The following is a 24,964-nucleotide window of genomic DNA, read 5'->3' on the forward strand; positions in this document are numbered from 1 at the left end:
GGAAGGCTTACCTGCTAGAGAGGAGTGGACCATTTAAAGAAAAGATCCTGAATGATGAGAGATTCCGGGAGATGGAGGAGGAGAAGCAGAGGCGGCTGATGGGGCTTCAGCCAGAGAGTCAGACGGAGGAGGAAAGTCCGGTACCGTACAGTGGGCCCCCTGCAGGACAAGCGGCCTTGTCATCTGGCTGCGGTTCTGCCGGCCCGGGTGAGGATAGTGACAGCCACCAGGGAGGGGCGCTGATGGAGGAGATCCGACGGCTCGAGTCCCCTGTGCACCTCCAGGACTTTACTTTTGGAGACGATCTGCCGGAGGATGCACCGGGGGGCAGCAAACCACGAAAGAAGAAGACCAAATCCGTGGAAGTGGTGAGTCTAGTTTACAGCCCCCTCCCCGTAAAACCCGAGTCGGCCGCAGGGTCAGCTCACTGTGCGAGCCCCGTTACCCAGCCCAGCACGGGTCCTGCAGTGGACTCAGTGCCAGGGAGCGGGGAGATTACAGGTGTGACATCTGATGTGGCGATGGGCTCCGTCTCTGTTTGTGGTAACAGTGGGGGAGCAGGGGAAACATCGGCCGCAAGGCCGGACAGTAAGGGCGGCTCGGCAGTGGCGATACCATCGAAATCCAGTGCTGTGGTGCGTCCCCCAGTGGGAGGGGGGGATAGCCCGGCACTGGTGGCAGCTTCCGGTGCCTCGGCGCCTCTTCATGCTGTTGCCGCTGATCACTTGGTTATGGGGCGGCGGCAGCGTGGAGGGGTTGCTGAGGCTGAGGGCTCCGAACCTCCCAAACCTAAAGTCCTGTTTTGCGTAGGAGTTGGAGACAGTCTGCAGAGGAGTGCTGAGGAAGGTGGGGATCAGCGGCGCCTCACACCGGCCAAAGATCAGCGGCGACTCTTACCTTCCCCTAAGAAAAGTAAAATAACATCTGCTACCGATGATGCGGAGGGCACAAGTGTGACACAAGTTGGGGTCCCCTCTGGGCGATGCGCTGTGGGGGGACCCCCGTCCCTTGTGCCTGAAGATGCGGAGGTGGTCATGTCCCCTGATGTTGGTGCTGGTCCAGCCAGTGTGAATGGTGTCAGTAATGTTGTGGTGGATAATGTGAATGGTGTGAGTGGTGCTGAATCTTTTCCAGCTTTGGGGGTGAGTGATGGAGTGACTGGTGGTGTGGGTGGCGCGGCTGAGGTGGGTAGTGTTAATGTGGTGGGTGCAGGGGTTGGTCCGGTTGCTCCCCCAGTGGCGGCCCCTATTAAGAGCTATGCCAGTGTCGCTGCTGGGGGACGTAGGGTTCCATCATCCTCGTCTCTGGGCTCTGGGGACGGCTTTTTGCAACGGCGCCTCCTGCAGGCCTTACAGAAGGGTGAAAGGACGATCAATGTAGCGGGGCAGGAGGTTGATTTGTCGTTTTGGATAGAGAGGCACGGCCTGTCTGCCTTCCGAGAGCAAAGAGGCAGGGAGACATCATGGTCGCTCCCGACAACCGGGCCGGGTGCTAACCGTAGGAATGTGGTCCGTCTTCGGTGGCGTGGCAGTGATGTGTGTCCCCCTCGGGCACGGGTAGTTGAGCTGCTGCTGAAGATGGACTTCAAGGCGGCTGACATCTTTGCCTTGATCCATCCCTATGGTACATCTGAGTTTGATGTCAGCTTTGTTCGGCCGGAGGGGCTTGAGCTCTTCTGGTCCAACTATGAGCTGAGATACAACGAGCCCGAGTGGCGGGACTTTGCTGTGCAAGCAGTGTCCCGCCAGAGCGAACTCAAGAAAGTGACCGTTCTTACCCGTAATGAATCACTATCTTGCTTTGACATCATGACCTGGATGAATCGTTATGGAGAGGTACTGGGAGTACCAGAGAAAAATCGAGACGAGTTTGGTATCTGGTCAGGGGCCTGGACCTTCATGGTGAAGTTGAGGCGTTCAGGTAACTCAGTCGCCCACATCCCTTCATCAGCCTTCCTAGGGAGGGATCGGATCCTGATCTTCTACCGGGGGCAGCCTAAGCTGTGTCACAGGTGCGGTGACCCCACACATTTCAGCGCAAACTGCACCGTGCAGAAGTGTGCGTTGTGTGGGGGTGTCGGCCATCTCGCTGCATCCTGTACAGGGCAGATTAGGTGTAACCTGTGTGGTGATCTCGGTCACCCGTACAGTCGTTGTCCTCTTTCCTTCGCTAATGCGGGCTCAACCTCAGCGGATGAAAGCCATGAGGCTGAATCTGCTGGGGAGGGGACTAGCAGAGGCAGAGGAATGGAGGGGCCAGGGAAGAAAGACAGGAAAAAGACGCCTGCCCAGCTAAGGCGTCTAGAGAAGCGTCAACAGGAGAGAGAGCGGGGGGAGTCTCGGGCTGCTGGGACAACCTCTGGCGCTCTCCTGGAGACCTCACCTGTCGCTGAGGCCCCAGGGGATGATGTACTGGATGAGGAGGTCAGGAGGATCGAGAGAGAGGAAGGTGCCACGTCCTCAGACTCCTCCCATTATGAGAGTATGGACGAGGATAATAGGGCGTGGCTAGAGGAAAAGCGTAAGCGTGGCGCCAAAAAGAAGAAAAAGGGTAAAAAGAAGGGAGGTGTAAGATCTTCTCCCTCCCTGACTAAGGTACCCAAGGAAGGTGCAACCGACCCCCCGCTGGTCGAACTTTCAAATCGATTCCTGGCCCTGGATGGAGCCTCTCCTGCCGATGGAGGGGCTGAGGGTGAAGGGCCAGAGGTGGCGGAGCCTGCAGGGGGTGCCGAGTCTCCCCCTGGGGAGTCAGGGTCCTCAGGAGGGGAGACTGGCCCAGAGTCTGGAGACGAGGATGAGGGGGCAGGTCCTGGATCTGCCCCTGAAGCATCAGAGGTGCGGGAGATGGACACCACAATATGTCTAAAAAGGGGGTGTTCATTTCCCGAGGGTGGTGGTAAGATGGGTAAAAAGAAAGCCGTCCAACTCAATCACTCATGATGGCGGCACCCACTCCGTTGACGCTGGCGTCCATTAATGTCGCCAGCATTAAGTCTGATGCGGCTAGATTTGCGGCCTTTGATTTTCTCGGCCGCGTTGAAGCCGACATTTTATTTTTGCAGGAGACCAGGCTGCCAGATTTGGCGGCCGTGTTTAAAGCTAAGAGGGAATGGAGACACGGGCCTTCCTATTGGTCTCTTGCGGCCGAGCCGTATAGCGGAGTGGCGGTCCTTTTTACCGCACCGGTAGAATGCCGACGAGTTATTGAGTTAGAAATGGGGAGGTGCCTGATCCTGGATGTCCTCATGAAGGGACAAGAACTTCGCCTAATTAACATCTATGGTCCCCAGTCCAAGTGGGACAGGAAGTGTCTCTTTATGAGGATCAAGCCCTACCTTTTTACAAGTCGGCAGGTGGTCTTTGGAGGGGACTTCAATGCTGTCACGAGGTCCCAGGATAGGGGAGGTTCCAGAGACAAGCTGACTTATGATAGCGTCGCTCTTAATAGCATAGCCAGTGAGGCTCGCCTGGTGGATGTCCACATCCGGCACACCCCAGGCCACGCGGGGTTCACCTATTATAGGGGTAGCTGTAGGTCTAGAATAGACAGGTTTTATTTAAAGGAGGAAGCCATTTCTTCAGCAGTGTCCGTTGTTGAGGTGGAATTCTCCGACCACTGTTTAATTTTGTTTTCTCTGAATGTTACAGAGACCCCCCGGATGGGAAGAGGCTACTGGAAGCTCAATTCGTCTCTCCTGGAAGAAGCAGAGATAAGACAATCCTTTGAGGACTTTCTTCAGAGCCAGGTACCATTGCTGGGCCTTTGTAGCAGTAAGTCAGAGTGGTGGGAGATGCTCAAGAAAAGGGTGGCGAGATTCTTCCGCCAGCTCTCGAGCCTCAGGAGCCTGGACAGGTACCGCCTGTATCAGGGCCTGAGGAGGAAACTCGAGCATCTCGTCTCGACTGGGGGTAGTCGTGAGGACATCTCCAGAGTGAAATCCTTGCTGAAGAGGTGTCAGTACGATAGACACGCATCTTTGGTTTTTGAGAGGGATTACGGGAAATACCGCTCGCCCGACCCTTACAGAAACTGCAAGATGTCAGTGAATGGTAAAGTTGTCACAGGACTGGTTGACAGTACGGGATCCCTGAAAAGGTCCAGATCAGGGATTCTGGAGGTCGTCAGATCCTTCTACTCGCACCTCTTGGGCAGGAAGGATCTAGATCGGGATGTGATGTCGGCTTTCCTGGCTGAAACTGTCCCTGAGCCAGGAGTAGACCCCTCTCTTGATGTTTTGACAGAGATGATCAGGGAAGAGGAAGTCAGCCGGGCGATTGAAAGGCTCGCCCTCAAGAAATCGCCAGGCCCGGATGGCTTAACATCTGAGTTTTATAAGACCTTTAAGGACGCCTTGGTTCCCCTCTTGACTGAGGTATTCAATGAGTGTCTTTCCTCGGGCGCTCTGCCGAAGTCAATGAGGAGGTCAGCCCTGATCATCCTGTCAAAGGGTAAGGACCGATCTCGTATTGAGAACTGGCGTCCCATAGCACTTCTCAATACGGACAGAAAGGTTTTGGCAAAGGTGCTGTTTAATCGGCTGGTGCAGTTTGCGCCCCGGCTCCTTTCGGGGACCCAGCACTGCTCTGTTCCAGGCCGCAGTACATTTAGTGCTGTGCTTTGTGTCCGGGAGGCAGTGGAGCAGGGCAGGGCTGGTAACTGGAAGGGGTACTTGCTGTCCTTGGATCAGGCAAAAGCGTTTGATCGGGTTAACCACGAGTACCTCTGGTCTGTCCTTCTGAGGTATGGCCTGCCGGGTGGGTTTGTCAATTGGCTGAAAGTTTTGTACGCAGGGGCAGAGAGTTTCCCGCTTGTGAACGGTTGGATTGGCCGCTCTTTTGAGGTCGGGTCTGGTGTTCGCCAGGGTTGTCCTCTGAGCCCACTTTTATACGTGTTCGCGATTGACCCATTCCTTAGGAGGGTTGATCGTGGGCCGTTGGTGGGAGTCGGGATGGATCGGGCAGCACCGGAAGCCACTCTAAGGGTGGTAGCGTATGCTGATGATGTCACCGTTTTCGTGTCCTCGGGAGGGGAGGCGCAGTGGGTGATGTCAGAGGTTGACCGCTACTCAGAGGTTTCTGGGTCCAAGATCAACCGGGATAAGTGTGAGAGTCTCTGGCTGGGAGAGGGGGATCCAGGCTTTGATCTCCCGGACACTCTTCCAGGGCCCCAGGACTCTGCCAAAGTTCTAGGCATCGAATTTGGCCAGGGGGATTACCCCATGCAAAACTGGGATGGCAGGCTTAAGATCGCCGCTCAGAAGGTGGACCAGTGGAAGGGTTGGTCTTTGACCCTCAGAGAAAGGATTAACCTGATTAAAACTTACCTGCTCCCATTACTGATATATCTGGGCAGTGTGTGCATGTTGCCAGAACCCCTCTGGACTCGGGTTTACAGTCTGTTCTTCCAGCTGTTATGGGGGAATAGGCTGAACCTTATCAAGAGGGAGGTTACTTACCGCACGAGGAGACAAGGAGGGTTGTGTATGGTCAACCCTGTGGTGTTCCTAGTGAATACCTTTCTTAAGATCAATGTAGCAAACCTCTGGAAAGAGAGGGCTCCTCCGTGGGTATACTCCTGCAGGGGATGGTTTCGGCCTTTCTTCCAGGAATGGGAGACAGGAGGGAGAGTGAAGGATCTCCGTACACCACATGGGCATCTTCCGGCTTACGCTACCCCGGTTCTGAAGGTGATTCGCCGGTGGGGTCTGGGAATGTGGGAGATCAGGACCATGTCGAGGAAAGTCCTTGACAAGAGGGTTCTGTTGACCCATTTCCAGAAGCCTCTGGCCCTCAGGGATTGCCCAAGTCGGGATCTTGGGGTGGGTTTGAGTTTATTGAATTCCATCAGGATCCCCTTGAAGTTTTGGGACGTGACTTGGCGCTGCTTCCATGGAAAGCTGTGTGTGAGGGACAATCTGAAGTGTAGGAGCTCTGAGGAAAGGGGTTGTCCCCGGGAGGAGTGCGGTGGTCTGCTGGAGAGCATGGACCACTTCCTGCTTCAGTGCCCCTTTAACACAGAGGTGTACAACCGGGTGGGCGCTTCCATCCATTGGCCCGGGTTGGCCGGTCTCTCCTATGCGGAGTGGGCCTATGGAGCATTCAGAGGCCTGGGTGGCCGGGACCGCTGCACGTTATTCCTAGTTAGCCTAGTGGTCAGGTACCACACGTGGAACGCACGGTGCTTAGTATCGACGCAGCGTAAAATCCTCCCGGTGGATGAGGTGGTTAGGAACATTCTGGGTGACCTGGTGAAGGTGCGCTCTCTGGAGCATGAGAGGCTGGGCACGGGGAGGGCCTCTCTCCTTTGGAGGGGGTTCTCCTTTAGTGTCCCTTAGTCTGTCATCTCCTCTCCTGGTGTTGGGCTGATGCTGCACTGTAGATTTTTGTTTTGTATCTGAGCATGTAGTGATGTTGGGCTTGCAGGCGCCGAACCTGGGCTTTATGTGGTTTTGATTAATGTTGTTCAGGTTTAATTTGTATTCTGTTTTCTTTGTTATGTTGTAATTAGTGTATATATTGTATATATTGTATATAGTGGGGTTTGGGACATAGTGTTAGGTTGGGAGGGGGGTGATAGTGGTGGACTTATGAACTGACCCTGGGCACTGGTCTGGACTACTTAACGCAAACTTTGGACGTTAGACCAGTGTCTGGGGGGAAGGGGAGGGTGTGGGCGAGGGATTTAGTTTAGTGTAGTGTTGTGTGTATTTGTTATTATATATTTAAAAAAAAAAAAAAAATGGGTGTGGGATGTGATCTGTGTGGGGTGGTTTGTTATTAGAGGGTGTGGGGTGGGTTTATGTATATTTATAGTCATTTATGTTTAATTGTGGGTGTGGCTTGTCTTTGTTTATTGGTTTGGTTTAGGTTGTGATAATCGGTTGGGTGGGGGTTGTGGTATTTGGTGTTTAATCATTTCGGTGTATTGTAAGTTATTGTTTTTGCTAGGTATGAATGGGGCTGGACCAGCAGGTAAGATATTGTATATATTTTGTATATTATGTTTTGTTTGTATTGTTATGTTTTTTTACTTTTATATAAAATAAAAGATCTACAGGATGTAACTCAGGATCAGTACAGGATAAGTAATGTCATGTATGTACACAGTGACTGCACCAGCAGCAGAATAGTGAGTGCAGCTCTGGAGTTTAATACAGGATGTAACTCAGGATCAGTACAGGATAAGTAATGTCATGTATGTACACAGTGACTGCACCAGCAGCAGAATAGTGATTGCAGCTCTGGAGTATAATACAGGATGTAACTCAGGATCAGTACAGGATAAGTAATGTCATGTATGTACACAGTGACTGCACCAGCAGCAGAATAGTGAGTGCAGCTCTGGAGTATAATACAGGATGTAACTCAGGATCAGTACAGGATAAGTAATGTCATGTATGTACACAGTGACTGCACCAGCAGCAGAATAGTGAGTGCAGCTTTGGAGTAACTCAGGATCAGCACCATAATTAATACAATTCAAATACAGTGTAAAGGTTGGTAATGATATTTGAGATACATCTGATTAGCAATTTAACCAAAAACCTTGCTGAAGACAATGGGGGTCATTTACTAAGGGCCCGATTCGCGTTTTCCCGACGTGTTACCCGAATATTTCCGATTTGCGCCGATTTTCCCTGTATTGCCCCGGGATTTTGGCGCACGCGATCGGATTTTGGCGCATCGGCGCTGGCATGCACGCGACGGAAATCGGGGGGCGTACAGATTCGGAAAAACCGCTGCATTTAAAAAACAAAAAGTGTCGCGGAGCTTGCACTTACCTTCACTAGGAATAGGCCGGTGTACTTGAGTGCATTTCAGCGGACTTCAGCACAGCAGCGCCACCTGGTGGACGTCGGAGGAACTACCTTAGTGAATCCCGGCCGGACCCGAATCCACCGCAGAGAACGCACCGCTGTATCGCGAATGGACCGGGTAAGTAAATCTGCCCCAATGTCCCGCTGAGTACAGTGCACATCATCCTGTACACGTTACATATTTCCTCGCAGTCATCCCTCTGCATGGAAGATTTAATGACTTACTTTGTAAAGCACCCTCTGTGCTCGCAGCTCGCTGCACATCTGCTTCTCAGCACACGCACCAGGCATTTGTGTCCTGTATCCATTTACAGACGCTCTGAAAACTTCACCAAGCTAACGAGTCTGCTACATGTGGCTTTAGTATGATGTAGCAGAGCTTTGTTTGTCAAATGCAGCAGTGTGGAGTAGGCTATGTACCAATGTACACTGTCCAAAAAAATAACGGGAACTCTTAAAGGAAAACTACTATGAAGGATCTACATAATAAGGTAGATCCGATGGTAGGTTGCTACTATCTACCTCATTCCTATAAAATCTCTAATCTTTTTAGCTGCCAGAAGCAAAGAAAAATCTCATATTTATGCAAATGATCGACAGAGGCTCCTTCACGTCCGAGTAGCCTCTGCCGATTCCCGCCTACCAGCGCATGCTCGGAGCGTTCCTTCCTTTCGTTCTGCTATCTAACCCAAAAGCCGGAGATCTGTGCATGAACAATAGCTCAGGATTCAGGGTCTAAGGGAACGCTGCTATGAACGAGACTATGTATGTACAGAGCATGCGCAGATCTCCAGCTTCGGGACCAGAAAGTGGAATGGAAGGCCAAGCATGTGCAGGTAGGCAGAATCGGCAGAGGCTACTGGGGTGTTAGGTAGTCTTTGCTCCCACACTCCAGTAGCCTCTGCCGATCATTTGCATAAATTTTAGAATAGGCAGGGACACTATAAGAATGAGGTAGATATTAGTAACCTACTATCCGATCTACCTTATCATGTGGTTTTTGTTTGGGTGATATTTTAGGCTGCAGATGCCCCCCTACCGCGGGACTCACCACATGTGAAAAAAAAAACTTTTATAAAGTACTGCAATGATTCAGAATGCTGGCAAAGGCATTTTTAAAATCAGCATAGCATAGGCTATTGGAAACTGTCACCAGCTCAAAGTGACACTCCTGGTGACAGGTTCCCTTTAAGACAGCAGGATATGACTACATAGTTACTTACTTGTATCCTGTAACCATGGACACACAAATACTAATGGACACAAGTATCGGGACTCCTACACATTACACCTACAGGAGATTTTATGGCTTTCCAGTCTGAATACAAAGTTATTCATATAGATTTGGGTCCCTCCTTCCAATTTTGTGAAGGTTTTCTAGAACATTATAGGTGGGGGCGGGGGCGGGGGGGTTATGGCAATGTTTGCCCTCTATCCAGAAGAGCATGTATGAGGTCAGATAATGATGTTAGGCAGGAGCCTGGTCCATCTCCACTTCTGATTTCAGTACATGTCAGATCGAGCCGATCATACAATAAATGGACAGCAGAATTGTGAATACAGCTCTGTAGTATATAGAGTTTCATATAGCACTGTACAATATGTAGATAATAAGCAATTTATGGGTAAAGACAACAACATGACAAGGAACCAAACAAACTTACTTCTCAGAGACTGGATTGAGAAATTGCTGTTGCCAACAGTGGGGGAGACAGTACATTTTTGGCACACGCACTCCTTGCCGTTTGAAGTAACACGATCACCAGGAGGGAATGGGTTTCTACAACACAGAACGTGTATACATTAGTGATGGACTGTGATAGAGGTATGTCCTGGCGCTGACCCTTTCCCTGCTCCCCACAATGATGGTCCCATAGTCTGGTGCACCATAAAGACTCACTTACTTGCATATAGCGCACACGAAGCAGCGGGGGTGGTAGGTTTTTCCGAGTGCAGAGACCACCTCCCCCTCTATAAACTCATCACAACTGAAGCATCTGGTTCCGTAAAGTTTCTGATAATCCAGAGTACATATGTAATCTCCCTGCCGTACAAAAAATCCACCCTGGGCAAGGTCACAGCTGCAGACTAGAAGAAGGAGAAAAGGTGGTTACTACAAATGGAGAACACTGCTCAGCCTCAAGGCCTGGCTACCAACCTGTGTAATGTGTGCACCCCCTGCCCCCATTACAGACCAAAGGGGTTCCGTGTGCTGGATACGGCAATACCATCAAAGTCCATCAAGATAAACCAGGGACATTACTCATAGACCCAGGCACCATGGGAATCTTCTTATATTAGTTATCAATGGCCTCCTTCCTTCTAAAATAAAGTTTTACCATTATGTTGAAGGGGTTGGCCACTCTTTTACATAAGCTGCCCATGTGCCTTTACTGCCTTTATAATTATCCCTGAATCTTCATCAAGTGATTCCGCAGTCCTGCTACTTATATTTGTCCAGTGTGCAGACTCTCCGTGACTCTTTGTTTACAAGTGTGAGCACTAAGGAATAGGAGAAGCTGTAGGAGGAGTGTTATGACTCATCTTGCTTCCTCCCCCTCCCCTTTTTCTGTCTCTGTTAGTGAGGGCAGACTGTTAGAGAGAGACAGTGGGAGACGCCATGAAGCCGTCCCAGAGCAATAAGAGAAAGGAAGCTGTGTGTATATGCCGAAGGCAGCATGGTGAGAACAAGGAAGCTCTCAAAGGAGGCAGAGACATGTCTAATGGAAGCTGGTTCACTGTCCCAACATCCCCCCTGCTCCCTCAGCACTTCACCCCTCCATCTGTCTCCTGTAATCTTGACATCAGAGAGAACACAGTGAGAGAGGGGAAGTCCTCCTTGCACAGTGTAACAGACTGTGTATCTGCAGGCTCATTAGCATAATTTAAAGAGTAGATGTTAGAAGGAAGGAGGCCATGGATAACAAATATAAGAAGATATAGGGTACGGTGCCTGGATCTATGATTAAGTGGTTTAGCCATGATGGATTTTGATTGTAGATTTCCTGTTGGCCCCATAGGGGCCCCTTGATACAGCAGCACAATTGAAGCCAGATTTGGAGCCCCCATAAAGCTCACAGTGCAGTGAGCACACAGTCTCTCACACTGTGATTGAGTCATGCGGCCGCCATGTTTCATATAAGACATGTCACATGTTATATAGTTTTCCATATTACAGTAGAAGCTGCTCTGATTTCTATGAAGAGGGGAGAGGTGCTCACTGCTCCCCTCTTCTGCACCCAGCCAAAAGGGGCCTTACACTTTGCATAAAGCAGCATGTCAGGCATGTGTGCTGTCCCTCCACTCAATATTACAGGAGTGCTGGTATCGCAACACACAACACTCTCACAGACAGTGAATGGGAGTGCTGGAGATACATGGGCGCTGTGCTCGGCAATTTCTGACACTTTTCAATGGAGCGTCAGGACTTCCTCTGATCAGACTGGTGTCCATTATTCGTTGGATAGGAAATAGAAATTTGATGAAAACCCCTTTTACTCCCCACAGCAGAATTTTTCAGCTACATCCACAACCATCCTGCACCATAATCTACAGATCATCCATAACCACATTCTAATCCAAAATATTACTGTTTCATTCTTATTACGTCTCAGCTTTTACTATTCAGTATTTTCACAGCTCTAGAATATATTCATGCCCGGCTGCATCGCTGGCTCCAGGGCACTCCCTAAATATGAACATTTATCACCTTCTGCTTTCCTTAAATCACCTTATGCTCTGCGTCCCCCGAGCTAGGACTGGATTTTACTATCTCATGTGACCCTGTATGTATATTACCGTAAATACTGGATCTCCCAGGGCAGATTTGTCTGCCTAGCTGAGGGTCTGCTACAATGTATCAGTGGAGGTTTGATGTTTCATAATATTTCCATGGACTGGATACATTGTAGCATGTGGGATTCTGAAAGAATTTTCAGGTTTCAGCTTCAATCAAAGTTCCAAAACGTATTTTGTTTGCGAAAGAACTGGAAGCTATAATAATTTTATAAGGGAGGAAACAATCTCTTCTCTCCTAATATAAGGTTTTTCTGGATTTGTGAGTGTTGGACAGTTATGTGGAAGATAAGGGGAGATAACGGCCCCTCCTCCCTACGCCTGACCACAGGGTAAATATTACACACGTTCACATAGCAACTACATTCGCAGATTTTGTAACATTGGGAGACAATATGTGATTCCTGGTCATCACTCGGATGCGTTTGGCTCGTTGTCTTGGAAATGTTCTATGACATGACCCAGTCCGTGAGAGGAGGGGACAGATAATAGTCCGGGGCTGCACACGCTGTACAATTCCTCGCTTCATCTGAAAGGTCATGGCGTCTGCTCTGGATCTACACAGATGGATCCTGTTTTGGAGAGATTTAGTGACCTGCCTCTTTCTCCATCCAGGCCCCGGCAGTGACATGTAATGGACTTACAAAGTGTGGAACAACTAATTCCATTCAATAGGAAAGTTCCATTTTACCTTTTTATTTTATTTTTACATTTTATCAAGTTTCTTATCAAGGAAAACAAAATATATCCTCATAAAATAGGCGCAGACACCTCTATAACTCTTCTTCCTCATCTCCCTACCCATCTCTATAATCCAAACCTCTTCCACTCCTCTTTCCAAGACTTCTCTGCAGCTGCACTAGTTATCTGGAATGCGCCACCCCCAAAATATCAGGTTAATACCCATTATCGACAATGTTGGAACATATTGGCCGAGATTTCTTATAGAGTCTGTGAATAGACCAGTGCAGAGCTAGACTATACAGCCGTGTTCTGTGCCAGATAAATCATGATGAGTGATGTATATGGAGTAGTTTAGGACTGTGGAGTTGTATTTTATACCAGCTACTAGTTGGTCTAATTTCTGACAAAATTTTCTGGTGCACCCAGTGAATTTCCAACATAGGGACTGTATATTCTGGTACACATGATAGGTCACCACCTTTTTCCAGATGCCACACCCCTTTTCTGGGAAAAGTCAGAAAACTGCCAAAAATGAAGCCTTAAAGGTGTATTCCAGTAATATGCATAATTCATATACAAATTGGTCATTAAAATATAAGCTAATATGTAATTAGTTGTTATTTTAAAATGTTGTTCCCCTGTAATGGAGAATTAAAATGCTACTGGCCCTTTAATCAGTATACGTGGAGTAGACATGGGACAGAAGATGGCCGCTGGTCACATGTACACATCACATGTCATGCACCTGCCTGAGTGGGTCATGTGATCATCACTTTGTTAGGCTGTAGTCGGTTGGTTGCAGTGCATCCAGTATGGCCAGTGTTGTGGTGACAGTAACACACATCATTACTAACAGCAAGAAAGTCTGTTAGATCATCACTGGGAGCAAAGTATGAGAGGGAGGAGGAGTTACTGAGACCTAAAGGATCATGGGACTTGTAGTTTGCAGTGGTGGGCATCTTGGTGATAACTCCGCCTACTTTAGAAAACCCATAACATTTTGTGAATCATAAAATCAAACTATTAAAGTTACGTTCATTTATTTATAGCATTATGGGTTTTTTCAGATGTTGATATTCAATATCTTCAATGGGGTATTCAGGAATATGACTAATACAAAAATCCATAATGCTATAAATAAGTCAATGCAACAAATCTTAATGTCATTAATCACAAAACAAAGCCTAAATAGTTTGCTTTTATGATTCAGAAAATGTTTTGAGCTTTCTACAGTATGCAGAGTTATCACCAAACTGGCCGCCAGCTATGACTACAACTCCCATGGTCCCTCAGTTCTCAGTAACTCCTCCTCTCCTCCCTCTTATGCTCTGCTCCCAGTGATGATGTAACAGACTGTCCTGCTCTGTTACCATAATAATAATGTGCATCTACCATGACTGCACATTACCTCGCTGAGATGACATCTCACCACCACACTGGTCATACTGGATGCACTGCAACCAACCCACTACAGCCAAACATAATGGTGATCACATGATCTGCCCAGGCACGTGCACGTACTGCTGAGGGAGTGGCATTTTAAATAACAACTAATTACATATTAGCTTATATTTTAATGACCCACTTGTATATGAATTATGCTGATTCCTGGAATACCCCTTAATGTTTTGCAGGTCATCTCAGGTGCAAAATACTCCAGTATTCTGGAATACATAGATTGATAAATCTTCCCCTCTATATTAAATGGAAACCATTATCAGTTATGACCATACATAGTTGCAGACAGTGTGATGTATTGCCCCTGGAGTTCTTTTTAGCCATACCTTTGTGTATGTTGTTGTTATTACTAGCAGGGCTGTGAAAATAGATTTATATTCCAGGATTGTAGCTGGACTTGAGCACTGAATTGCTCTATAAACCTCTAAGTGATTCAACTTGAAGCCTGCTACATCTTTACAGCCATAACAGTACAAGTGTGGCCCTACAGGGCATGGAAATCTTTATATACATGCAGTAGAGGTTCCTACCTTTACATGTGAAGCATTTGATGTGGAAATATTTATTCTGGACCCGGAGGACCTCTCCTTTACAAGGACTGCTGCAGTTGTTGCAGAGAATTGCATTTCCAGCCGGTTTCTCTAGGTGGCTCTGTAGAGCCTGGTGCTGGGAAACTGGGGCAAAAGAAAAGGAAAACAGGGAAAATTTAGGATTTGCATTTTTACATATAACAAGTACATTGGGTGTAGGATTGATTGATACAAATGAGCAATGTTAGCAAAGTTTACAATCAGAATCCATCCTGATAAACTAGGGACAGTAAGGCCCCTTCCACACTTGCGTTGCAGATCACGTCAGAGTTTGATCAGGGTGCGATCAGAGTTTGTTCAGTGTCTCAGATTTTCACGCCCATTTTCAATGCATTTTCAAAGTAATTTCAATGTGTTTTTCACGCGCAGATAACGCAAGTGAAAAGGACTCAGGGCTGAGCTCTATCTTTTCTATGGCAATTGATCAGTGAATTGATCATTGAAGTGCATTGCACTTGCATGTGTCTCAGAGTGCAATGGGGGTCATTTACTAAGGGCCCGAATCGCTATTTTTCGTCGGGTTTCCCGAATATTACTAATTTGGGCCGTTTTTCCTTGAATTGCCCCGGGTTTTTGGCACACGCGATCAGATTGTGGCGCATCGGAATCGACGGATTCGGAAAAAACGCAGAATTAAAAAAAAAATTATATGTGCCGCTTGACAGGTGCTTACCTGCACCCAAGATAGGAGTGTGAACTTCGGCGAACTCTGGCGGACTTCAGCGCAGCAGCGACACCTGGTGGACATCTGGCGCATTACTTTAGTGAATCACCGGAAGAACCGAATCCTCGACGGAGAACGCGCCGCTGGATCACGACAGGACCGGGTAAGTAAATCTGCCCCAATGTGTTTTTGATGCATCTCCATAGTCGTTTTTTAAAGCTCATGACTTGCAAAAGTAGAGCATGCCGAGATTTAAACGCACATTAAAAAAAAACGTCCATGTGTGCGTTAAAAAAAATTGCAAGTCTGAAAAAACCCATTGATTACAATGGGTCAGAGTGCAATGCAAGTTTTGCACATGAAAAGCACGCGCAGAACACTCGCTTGAAGAACGCAAGTGTGAAAGGGGCCCTACTCATAGATCCAGGCACCGTGACTGTGGTTATCTTCTTATATTAGTTATCCATGGCCTCTTTCCTTCTAAAATCAATGTTTAAAATTATGCTAATGAACCTGGAATGCTCCTGGAGGTGTTACCAGAGCACAGGAAGTTTCAGCGCACAGTAGGAGGGTGGAAGTGTTCCTGCACAGTATAACAGCTTGTGAAGCTACAGCATGGAAAAACTCCCTCCCAGAGCCCTTCAAGTTACTAAAAGTAGATTTTTAACCAAGGCAGAGCGACACATTTCTGTCCAACTCTGCATGATAAATCTGGTGCATAGTCCAACTGAGCACCAGAACGCCCCCTGCAGTGCAGAAATTTGTGCTGCATGATGACTAGTGCAGCTGCGCCACAAAAGGGTCACGTGCGACACAAATGTGCTGCGGACACTTCTTAAATACCCGTGCAAGCAGTTTGCGCCTGAAGGACGTGCAGTGTCAGACAGAAAACTGGTGCAAGGTCCTTAGTAATGAGTAGGTGTTGCTTACTATTGATGGCTCATCCTGAAAATAGGCCATCAAAGCAATTCCTGGCCACACCGAGTGTCTCCCCTGTCACTACGATGTACCCCTACACAGCCTGACACCACCTATCAAGGAAACACACAGTTCCAGGAGGAATAACAGAGGAACAGCACACGGCAGGGGTAGAAGAAGAGACTACGGATGATAAAGTGAACATTTTACGGACGTTCAACTTGTCGTCAAATCGAATAGACGTTTTCACAAAAAGAAATATGGCTGTCGGCGATGGGTTTTCGAGTGTAGAAATGTTCCAGTAATAATTGGGAAAATTATAATGAATAATACATCCCTGACGTGCACTGCAGACAGAGAAGCAGATTAAAAACACTTCATTAATCCTCACGTCAGGGCAGAGAAATCATTGCGCTAGACGTAAAATAACTCGTACAATCGCGGCGTGTGCAGTCCCAGGCAGGATCAAGGGGGGTAATTTACCAATACAAATGAAGTAAAATAGCGGCGTGAATAATATACACAGGGTGTGGCGTCGTACCCCTGAGATCATAAACTGGTAACATGGGGGGAGATTTATCATAAGTCTCTTAGAGCACTACTGTTCTAGTCCATTGCAACCAATCAGAGCTCAGCTTTCATTTTCCCACAGCTGTTTTGGGGGGCTACATCATGTAAAAAAAATATATGTGTGTGGGGGGAACTACCTAAAGGGGCATAAAGTGTAGGGGGACAGTAAGGGAAACAAAAAATGGGGGCTACATACTTTAATTAAGGGGTTACTGTACCTCCTGGTGGCCGGTATATTTAGGATAATTTGCACATCCCAATGGGGGGTGTAGAGGAATGGGCGGGGGGTATATTGACAAATTTTGCTATGGGGCACAATTTCATGGTGAAGGCCAATGAGGGTTCAATGGGGTTGTTAGAGTTTGGGACATTAGTGTGAGGACACAAAAGAAATAATACACTGGGTAAGGCCACGAAGAAGCATTGTACTGTGTCAGGGGTACAAAACAGTTTTATACAATGAGGGTGCCACATGGGGGCATCAGGGGTGTTATCACTATCTGTAGGGACATTAGGCTGTGTGGGGGTAATGAGTGGGACATTATGCTGTGTGGGGGCACTGAGGGGGGATTATACTGTGTGGGGGCAATGAGTGGGACATTATGCTGTGTGGGGGCAATGAGTGGAAAATTATGCTGTGTGGGGGCACCGTGTGGGACATTATGCTGTGTGGGGGCAATGAGTGGGACACTATGCTGTGTGGGGGCACCGTGTGGGACATTATGCTGTGTGGGGGCAATGAGTGGAAAATTATGCTGTGTGGGGGCACCGTGTGGGACATTATGCTGTGTGGGGGAACTGAGTGGGACATTATGCTGTGTGGGGGCATTGAGTGGGACATTATGCTGTGTGGGGGCAATGAGTGGGGCATTATACTGAGGGACATTGTCTGCTAGTGCTGCTTAGCTCCATTTCCTCCAATGGTACTTGTCACTATAAGAAACATGAGAAGACCCTACATTCCCTTAATGAGGGGCAATACCAGAAACAGACATAAGGGGCGCCATTTCAGGAAAAAAAAGCAAACACTCCTTACAAAATGCAGAGAAGCCCTGCAATTACGTTATCCTAAAATAACTGTATAACACCTCACATCACAGGCAGAACACAGTTTTTGACAGCTATTGTGCCAGAACTAGCAGTGTCAGTGACAAATCTCAGCTGATCGTCTATTTTACTCTTTTCTTAAGCGATTTCCCTCCGTTACTTTACTCGGCAGTAAAATGAGTGGTTGCGGCGCTGCACAGGTGTGTCGTGACAATTGCAGCTTTTCCTCCCTCCGTGACTCACTCGGCGTGAAGTTGTTTTCCACAGTGATAGTTAAGTGATCCACTCTTACTCACCCACACACAGATATCTCTTATTATCACTGCCTCCTGCTCACAGCTAAAACCTCTCCTGGAGAGTGAGGCTGCTATGTAAAAAACTAAAAATCAAAAATAATGATCAATGACGTGAAAAATATTAACCCTGTATCTAGAGATGAACGAATCATCCAAGATTTCCTGAAGCTTCATGACATTTTTCCAAAGATTTGGTTTGGTTCCTAAGCGAATTGTTCCAACCAGATGTTGTTCCAATTGTCCTGGAAATTGGTATGTAACCCTCCCTAGTAGAGATGGGAGGACCTGATGTTCAGATTTCGGGTTTGGCCACCTGACCTGAACAAATTGCCGGATTGGTGGCAGAACAGCCAATCCGGCAAATGGATGCCCCCAACAATTAGCCATGGCTATAATTGCCCGGGGTGTCCAGGTCAGGCGACCAAACCCGAACTTGAAAGTTGGGTCTGCTCATCTCTACCTTCTAGTGCTCTAAACAACAGATTTTTCACAAAAAGTTTTGGTAATTTTTAACAATTTTTTTAAAATTATCCCCCGGCAATTCGTTCCTCCCGAATTAGCCGTCATTTTGAAAGATTATTTCAAAGTGAAGCAGAGAACATTCAGACTCACTTCAGTGCCTTAAAAATGCCAAATTTGTATCCAAACTATGAACTGAAGTCAGGGGTGCACCAGCCATGAGGCGAGTTGAGCCTCTCCCCTCAGGCAGCTCCACCTGCAGTTAAGTACAGGGCAGCATCAGAGGTGCAGTCGCCTGGTACAAAGAAGGTCCTGGCGCTTAAAAATAGTGGGGCACATTTACTAAGGGCTTTGCACCAGTTTTCTGTCGGACTTTGCACGTTCTTACAGGTGTAAACTGTTTGCACAGGTATTTAAGAAGTGTCGCATATATACATTGTATATACGTCCCCCATAGACGGCAAAGGGCGCACGGCGCCGCACATGTGCTGCACCGTTCCGTAGCTGGGAGAAAGATAGGATATGTTCTATCTTTCCTTGGTATACGGCACTATCTGCCATATATCGCTATGGAGAGGGGCGAGGGTGAGCAGCGCTCCTCCTCTCCCCTTACGACGGTACGGCAGGCACACATCGTGTGAATGTAGCCTAAGTAAATGTGCCCCAGTGTCTCTTCACATCAAATTTCAATAGGGGTGTAATACATCAAGTACCCACCTACCAAAAATATATATATATATTTCTACTGCATGGGATGGAGTCAGGTGCCATTCTATAGATTGCCTCAGGTAGCAGAGAGTTAGGTTCATCCCTGGCCAAAGTGCAGATTCGCTTATCTCTCCTGTATATTAAATTGGAACCAAAGGTGTAACTCAAATCTTAAACCCCTCCTACCACGTCCCATGTGGAAGACCGATGTCTGTGTGGAATAGAGTTTTGACCCTGTCACGGAGATGATGGGTCTGCTTCCTTTGTTTTTCCTTTAGCTACACATCTCTGACACATTGTAAAATATGTTACATTTGTGGTATGTGACATGGCCTAAAAAATGCTTATATCACATGTAAAAAAAAGTTGAAAAACCTAGCGGATTCTACCAAGCCGGAGAGATTTTCTTCCCACTGTTCAAGAACACCAAGAGGACCGCCATTTAAAGGAAAACTACCATTTGATTTGATGCATTATGAACCGAACATACCTTGAGAATGCTGTAGCTACACTGATGCACAAACATATTTTGTTTAATCCCCGAGTTGAGTGGTTTTGCTGAAAGAATAATTATAACATTCAGGACCTTGGGAAAGCTGGATTGCTTCCTCCTGCCATAGATAAACACATTACACTGAGCTTTCTAAACTGTGCAGACAGAACTAATCAACCTGAGCTGGATCACACAGCAGCTGGGGGATGCTTTAGCGATTGATTACTTCTGCTTCTCAGGGATAACACAGTGATTACATCATCCTTTCGAGCAGTGCATAACTAATGTGAGAGGAGAAGCACTGATCCAGGCAAAGGAGCGAGAGAGCTTCATTATCATAATTTTATAATTGTTTTTCAGCAAAACCACTCAGTTCAGGCATTAAACAAGATATGCTTCTGCATCACTGTAGCTACAGCAGTCTCAAGGTATGTTTGCTTCATAATGAATGAATTTAAATAGATTTTCTTTCAAAGGAGACGCAAAGGGAGGGCATTTATTATTGCATTCACGCCTGTTTTTGGGATCCACGTTTTTTGTTGCTGCTGTGCCATGTGTGCCATATTTGTTACATGTCGACATCAAAACATTTTTTTTCTTCATTCAATCTGGGCACCGCTTTATAATCCAGACACCTTTTCTGGTGCAATTTTTGGCGCATAAAAAGATCAACGAAAAGCAACCTTCTAATTTCCTTCATGAATGTGGAGTGTTATTTCTGGTGCTCATCTTACGTTGTGCAAAACACCGTTAAAATCGGGTGCCAAAAAACAACACCTAGTTCCAAAAATAATACATGCACCCCACATGTATATAATGTTAATGGTAATGTCTTTATAACGTATAATAGTAATGTCTTTGACAAGAGAATTGAGGTCAGTGATTGGCTCCAGTAGTGACCGGCGCCTACAGCATCTGACAACAACGGACCAGGAAACGGGAGATGCAGGAACCACCACTAGGGGGCGTATGGCTATATAATGTAACCCACCTTCCATCTTCATGATAATTATAATCAGAAATAGCAAATGCTAGCCTGCTCATTAATGGTTGGAGCAAATATCAAAAGTCCAAAAGTGTTAGCGTGCTACCCCGCACACATCACAGACACCCCATGGAAGAACTGACGGACATAAATTCCCCATCAAATCAATTTTTCAACTTAGCCGACATATAAGGCTTTGTATCCACAACAGAGCAGCATCTGAAGGATAAATAGTTCTATATGGATCCTGGGAAAAACGGAATCCAAAGAATCCAAAGCAGAACATCATTGTCACAAGGACATAGAATTGAATACTTATTGCAAAATAGTTTCTAAGTCCATGAAAGAAAAGAATCAAACAGATCTGCAGGGCCTAAAATATATCAAAACAGAGATGAACAAAAGGTCACTGAGATGTCAGGTGACATAGAAGTCTATGCAGAGGGGAGGGGGCAATGAGTCACAGCTGCTAGGTCTCCATCTCAAGGCGGATTGCAAATTCAGACAGAGACTTCAAAGTCTTGGGTAATAAATATTACTGGTCACATAATGACCAGAAACTGTCTTATTTGGAATATCAGAAAGGTATGCTTTAATGGAGGGGCTTCATTATGGTCTGGGGGGTCCTAGTGATCCAAGAAGCTGTGTGTGGTCCTACTTGTACCAGACATGGCCACAGGGTTCATGTAGTTCTGTACTTTACACTGAAGAGACAAACAGGAAATCCGGCCTCATGTAAGTTCCATGTTATTTCCCAATGCCTTAAGGGCAAAGTAATAACATAAAAGACCCTTCTACAGTATAAACACTATAATAGGATAATGTCTTCCCCAGACGTGGCATCTATGTGATGTGGAGACATAATACACTGTGTTCCCATCTTGTGTCTCTGGATATATTTAGTTGATTTTCGCCCAATATCCTCAGTGGTAAGTAGGATTGGCAGAGACAGTGACTCACATATGTAGATGTTATTGTTCTACGTGTTATTTGTCATAGAATGGATACCCAGAGTCAAGGGAATCGTCCATTTCCATGGATACCTGGGGTTCCGCTGCTTCTCTTACTCGCTGGCACGGAATTCTTCTCTATTTTTTTATAATTTACTGCAACTTTTAGTAAAAAAAAAAAAAACAATTAAAGGAAATCTACCACCAGTAGAAATAATTGTCAAGCTAAGCGCACTTACATGTAGCCGTGTGCCTGCTCATCCTGGAGCTTCATCAGCCCTGAAATCGGAGGTCATTTTTAATATGCTAATTAGGTTCAGGGGCTACTGATTCCGTCACAGTAGCCCCTTCTTGCACTTTGTTTCACTAATTATTCACGTCTCTTGCAGGCTCCTCCTCCCTCTTCACTTGCACGACAGCTTCATGAGCTCTTGGGCTCTATGGAGAGCAAACCAGTAGTGGATTATAATAAAAGCGGTTTGGGCGTCAAACCTTCTAAGGGGTCGATGGCCATGAAACCATGCACCAAATTTAATACTGAGAAGGACCTTCCTCATGAAATCCTCATACATCTGTTCCTGCTCTCAATACATACGTACACAAGAGCCATTTCCAGATCTTTAAAGGTCCTCCAAAGGTCCTGGAACCCCAGATTGAAATCAGACAGAAGGGACACATCCTTAATTTCCCAAGAAACTGATTCTAGTACCAAATGTCGGAGGTGAATTACAGAATTGTAGGGACTATAATATGCATACAGCCCAGGGCCCAAGGCAGTTTTAAGCCGGCCCTGTAGAGAACGCACATGCGCCGGAATTCGGCTTTCACTGGTTCTCAGGAAGGGGAAGGGGAAGGGGTATGTGTGGAGTATATGTTTTAAAACTCAAATTACATAAAATACCACCAAGTTCAGGTCCAATGAAGATAATTTTCAGGCACAACAGACACAAGGATACATGTAAGTGTGCTTAGGTTGAAAATGGTCTGTCTACTGCATGGATGGAATGCTGCTAAACAAGGATTCCTTCTTCTTTTTGTTTCTAATAGCTTAGTTTTGAGAAAATATTCCTTTATAATCATGCAAATGAGCCTCAGGGGCCCCTGGTTCTATCTCAGAAGCCGCTTCTGGCTCAGCCTACTGCAAATTATTCATGTCTCCATTTGGCTCTCTGGTTGGAGAGGAGAGGGAGGAGGCAGGCACAGAGCATAAATAATTAGCAGATGGCTTAGCCAGAAGGGGCTTCTGTGATGGAGCCAGGAGCCCCTGGGGCTAATTTGCATAATTTTAAAGCACGGTTTTCTCATAAACTGAGCTATTAGAAGCAAAAAGAAGGATGGATCTGGTTTCAAGAGGCACATGCCAGCTTATAAGTAAGGTTGGTTTAGAAGCACAGCATACATGTGGTAGATGTCCTTTAATAATGGTTGCAAAAGTAAAATGAGTAGAATTTACCCAATTAGAGATGTGTGACCCCTAACCCCAAGGGTAGAAATGAGAAAATCCATTCATTAGGTTCATATATTAAGTGGGGGTTATTTATCATTAGGCGGCTCAGTGGGACAGTTCTATGTCTGTTTTTGTAGCTCTGTTGCCCATCAGAATCATTAAAGTGACTTTGGCCCTTTAATAAATGTCCTTATGATCTACTTTCTGTCTGGGATTTTTTTTTTTCAAAATGTCCCCAAAAAGTCTCAAAATGCATAAAAAGTCCCAGCACATAAACCAGAAGGGAACTGGAGTAACTGAGACTTTTTGCAAAAGTCCCAAGAATGTGGCTTTGCACTGCGTGTTGTACTAGCAATAGTTCTATGTTAACTCCAGATCAATGAAGTGGCGGATATAGCCCTGTGAGACTTTTTAGCAGTGAAAAGTGCCAAAAAATCTCAACTAAACTTTTACGCCAAAAAAGCCCAGCAAAACCAACGATAAATAACCTCCAGTATATTTTTCAAGCATCCAGTTGAATGTGTATATTTTTAGATTCACTTCGGACCCATCCTGTAAAATGCTGCTGTCGTTAATCCCAATGCTTAAGGAGGTTGGAGAAAAAAATGAAAAATTTGTAAAACAAAAATTACGAAATGAGATAAAAATCTGTTTTATCACACTAAAAGCAGTAATATCTCAATGTCCATGACAACTGAAGCAACATCGGTAAGGACCGAAAATTAGGCAAATCTACTTCAAATTTACCAAAAATCTATCTCCATTTCCTATCTCCATCTCCATTTCTAACACACCATAGATATATCTGGATACTGGTATGTAACATGTAAGAATTTATCTGGACGGTACACCAAAACTCTACATCCCAGAAAGCAGCAACTGCTAGAAGTGTATAACATGTCTGTGTGTAGATTACTTAAAGGGGTGTTCTGCTTTTCTCAAAAGGACTTAAAAAAAGTTTCTTAAAAAAAAATCTGTGCATCTGAAGGGCTCCCCAAGACTACAGAAACAGGTTCCTGTGTCCAGGTTCCTTGGCAATGATCGGCACATGACTGGCAAACTCAACGATTGGGTGAGAGTTCACAAATTGAAAGTGATGTTGCCACCAGCACATTATAACAGATCTTCTTATGATAATAATAATTCTTTATTTATATAGTGCACACAGATTATGCAGCGCTGCACAGAGCTTGTCATATCAGTCCCTGTCCCCAATGGGGCTCACAATCTAATCAATCTACCTGTATGTTTTGGAGTGAGGGAGGAAACCGGAGGACCCGGAGGAAATGCAAACACGGTGAGAACATGCAAACTCTTTGCACATGTTGACCTGGATGGGACTTGAACCCTGGACCCTAGTGCTGCAAGGCTATAGTGCTAACCACTGAGCGTGAAATGACAAATCCTCTTTGCAAGACCCGGAGCTGTCATGGTGACAGATCGCTGCTCCCCAATGACATCGCAGGGATAGATAATCAAAGCCAAGATGGCAGCAGCTTTAAGGTAAACTCCTACCGTGTATTGAGAGGGCTCTGTGCATCGGCTTACAGGTTAAAGCATAGCTCCCAACCGTCCCGATTTTGCCGGGAAAGTCCCGTTTTTCTTACCTCTGCCCCGTGTCACGGGCAGCTATGAGATTGTCACGGTTTTTCCCCCCAGGTCCCGCTGTGTCCCGGCGCTGTGTCCGCATAGTAAATACTTTGAAAGCCTGAACTCACAGTACAGAATGGCTTCTACAGACATCGGGAGGGAATCCTTTTCAGAGAAGTGTCGGGCTTAGCGGAGAGAGCAGGGACCACGTCTTCAGGTCAGATCAGCATCTGTCCATATATGGTCACTGCATCTCCTAGGGTTCCCCAGAGCAGACATCGGGCAGGGAATCCTTTTCAGAGAAGTGTCGGCTTAGCAGAGAGAGCAGGGACCACGTCATCAGGTCAGATCAGTATCTGTCCATATATGGTCTCCAGGGCTTCCCCAGACACAAGCTCTTTATTTAATTAAATTAAAGTTTCAAACTTGGGACCCTCTGCACTGTAGACAGGAGCCTTAACCAACTGAGCTATAAGCCCAGTGATACTTATCAT

At 46.5% G+C, this 24,964-nt stretch overlaps 1 protein-coding gene across 1 annotated transcript in view; it reads right to left on the minus strand.

Moving 5' to 3' along the window:
- ABLIM2 (actin binding LIM protein family member 2) overlaps positions 1–24,964 on the minus strand; it is a 94,256-nt gene that overhangs the window by 63,229 nt on the left and 6,063 nt on the right. The window contains exons 2-4 of the mRNA XM_072126138.1: positions 14,284–14,427; positions 9,721–9,904; positions 9,481–9,596 (exon numbers count right to left, since the gene is read on the minus strand). Of these exons, the coding sequence (XP_071982239.1) occupies positions 9,481–9,596; positions 9,721–9,904; positions 14,284–14,427 (444 nt within the window). The remainder of the gene's footprint in view (positions 1–9,480; positions 9,597–9,720; positions 9,905–14,283; positions 14,428–24,964) is intronic.

Source organism: Engystomops pustulosus, chromosome 1, assembly GCF_040894005.1.
Source record: "Engystomops pustulosus chromosome 1, aEngPut4.maternal, whole genome shotgun sequence".
Lineage (NCBI taxonomy): Eukaryota > Metazoa > Chordata > Amphibia > Anura > Leptodactylidae > Engystomops > Engystomops pustulosus.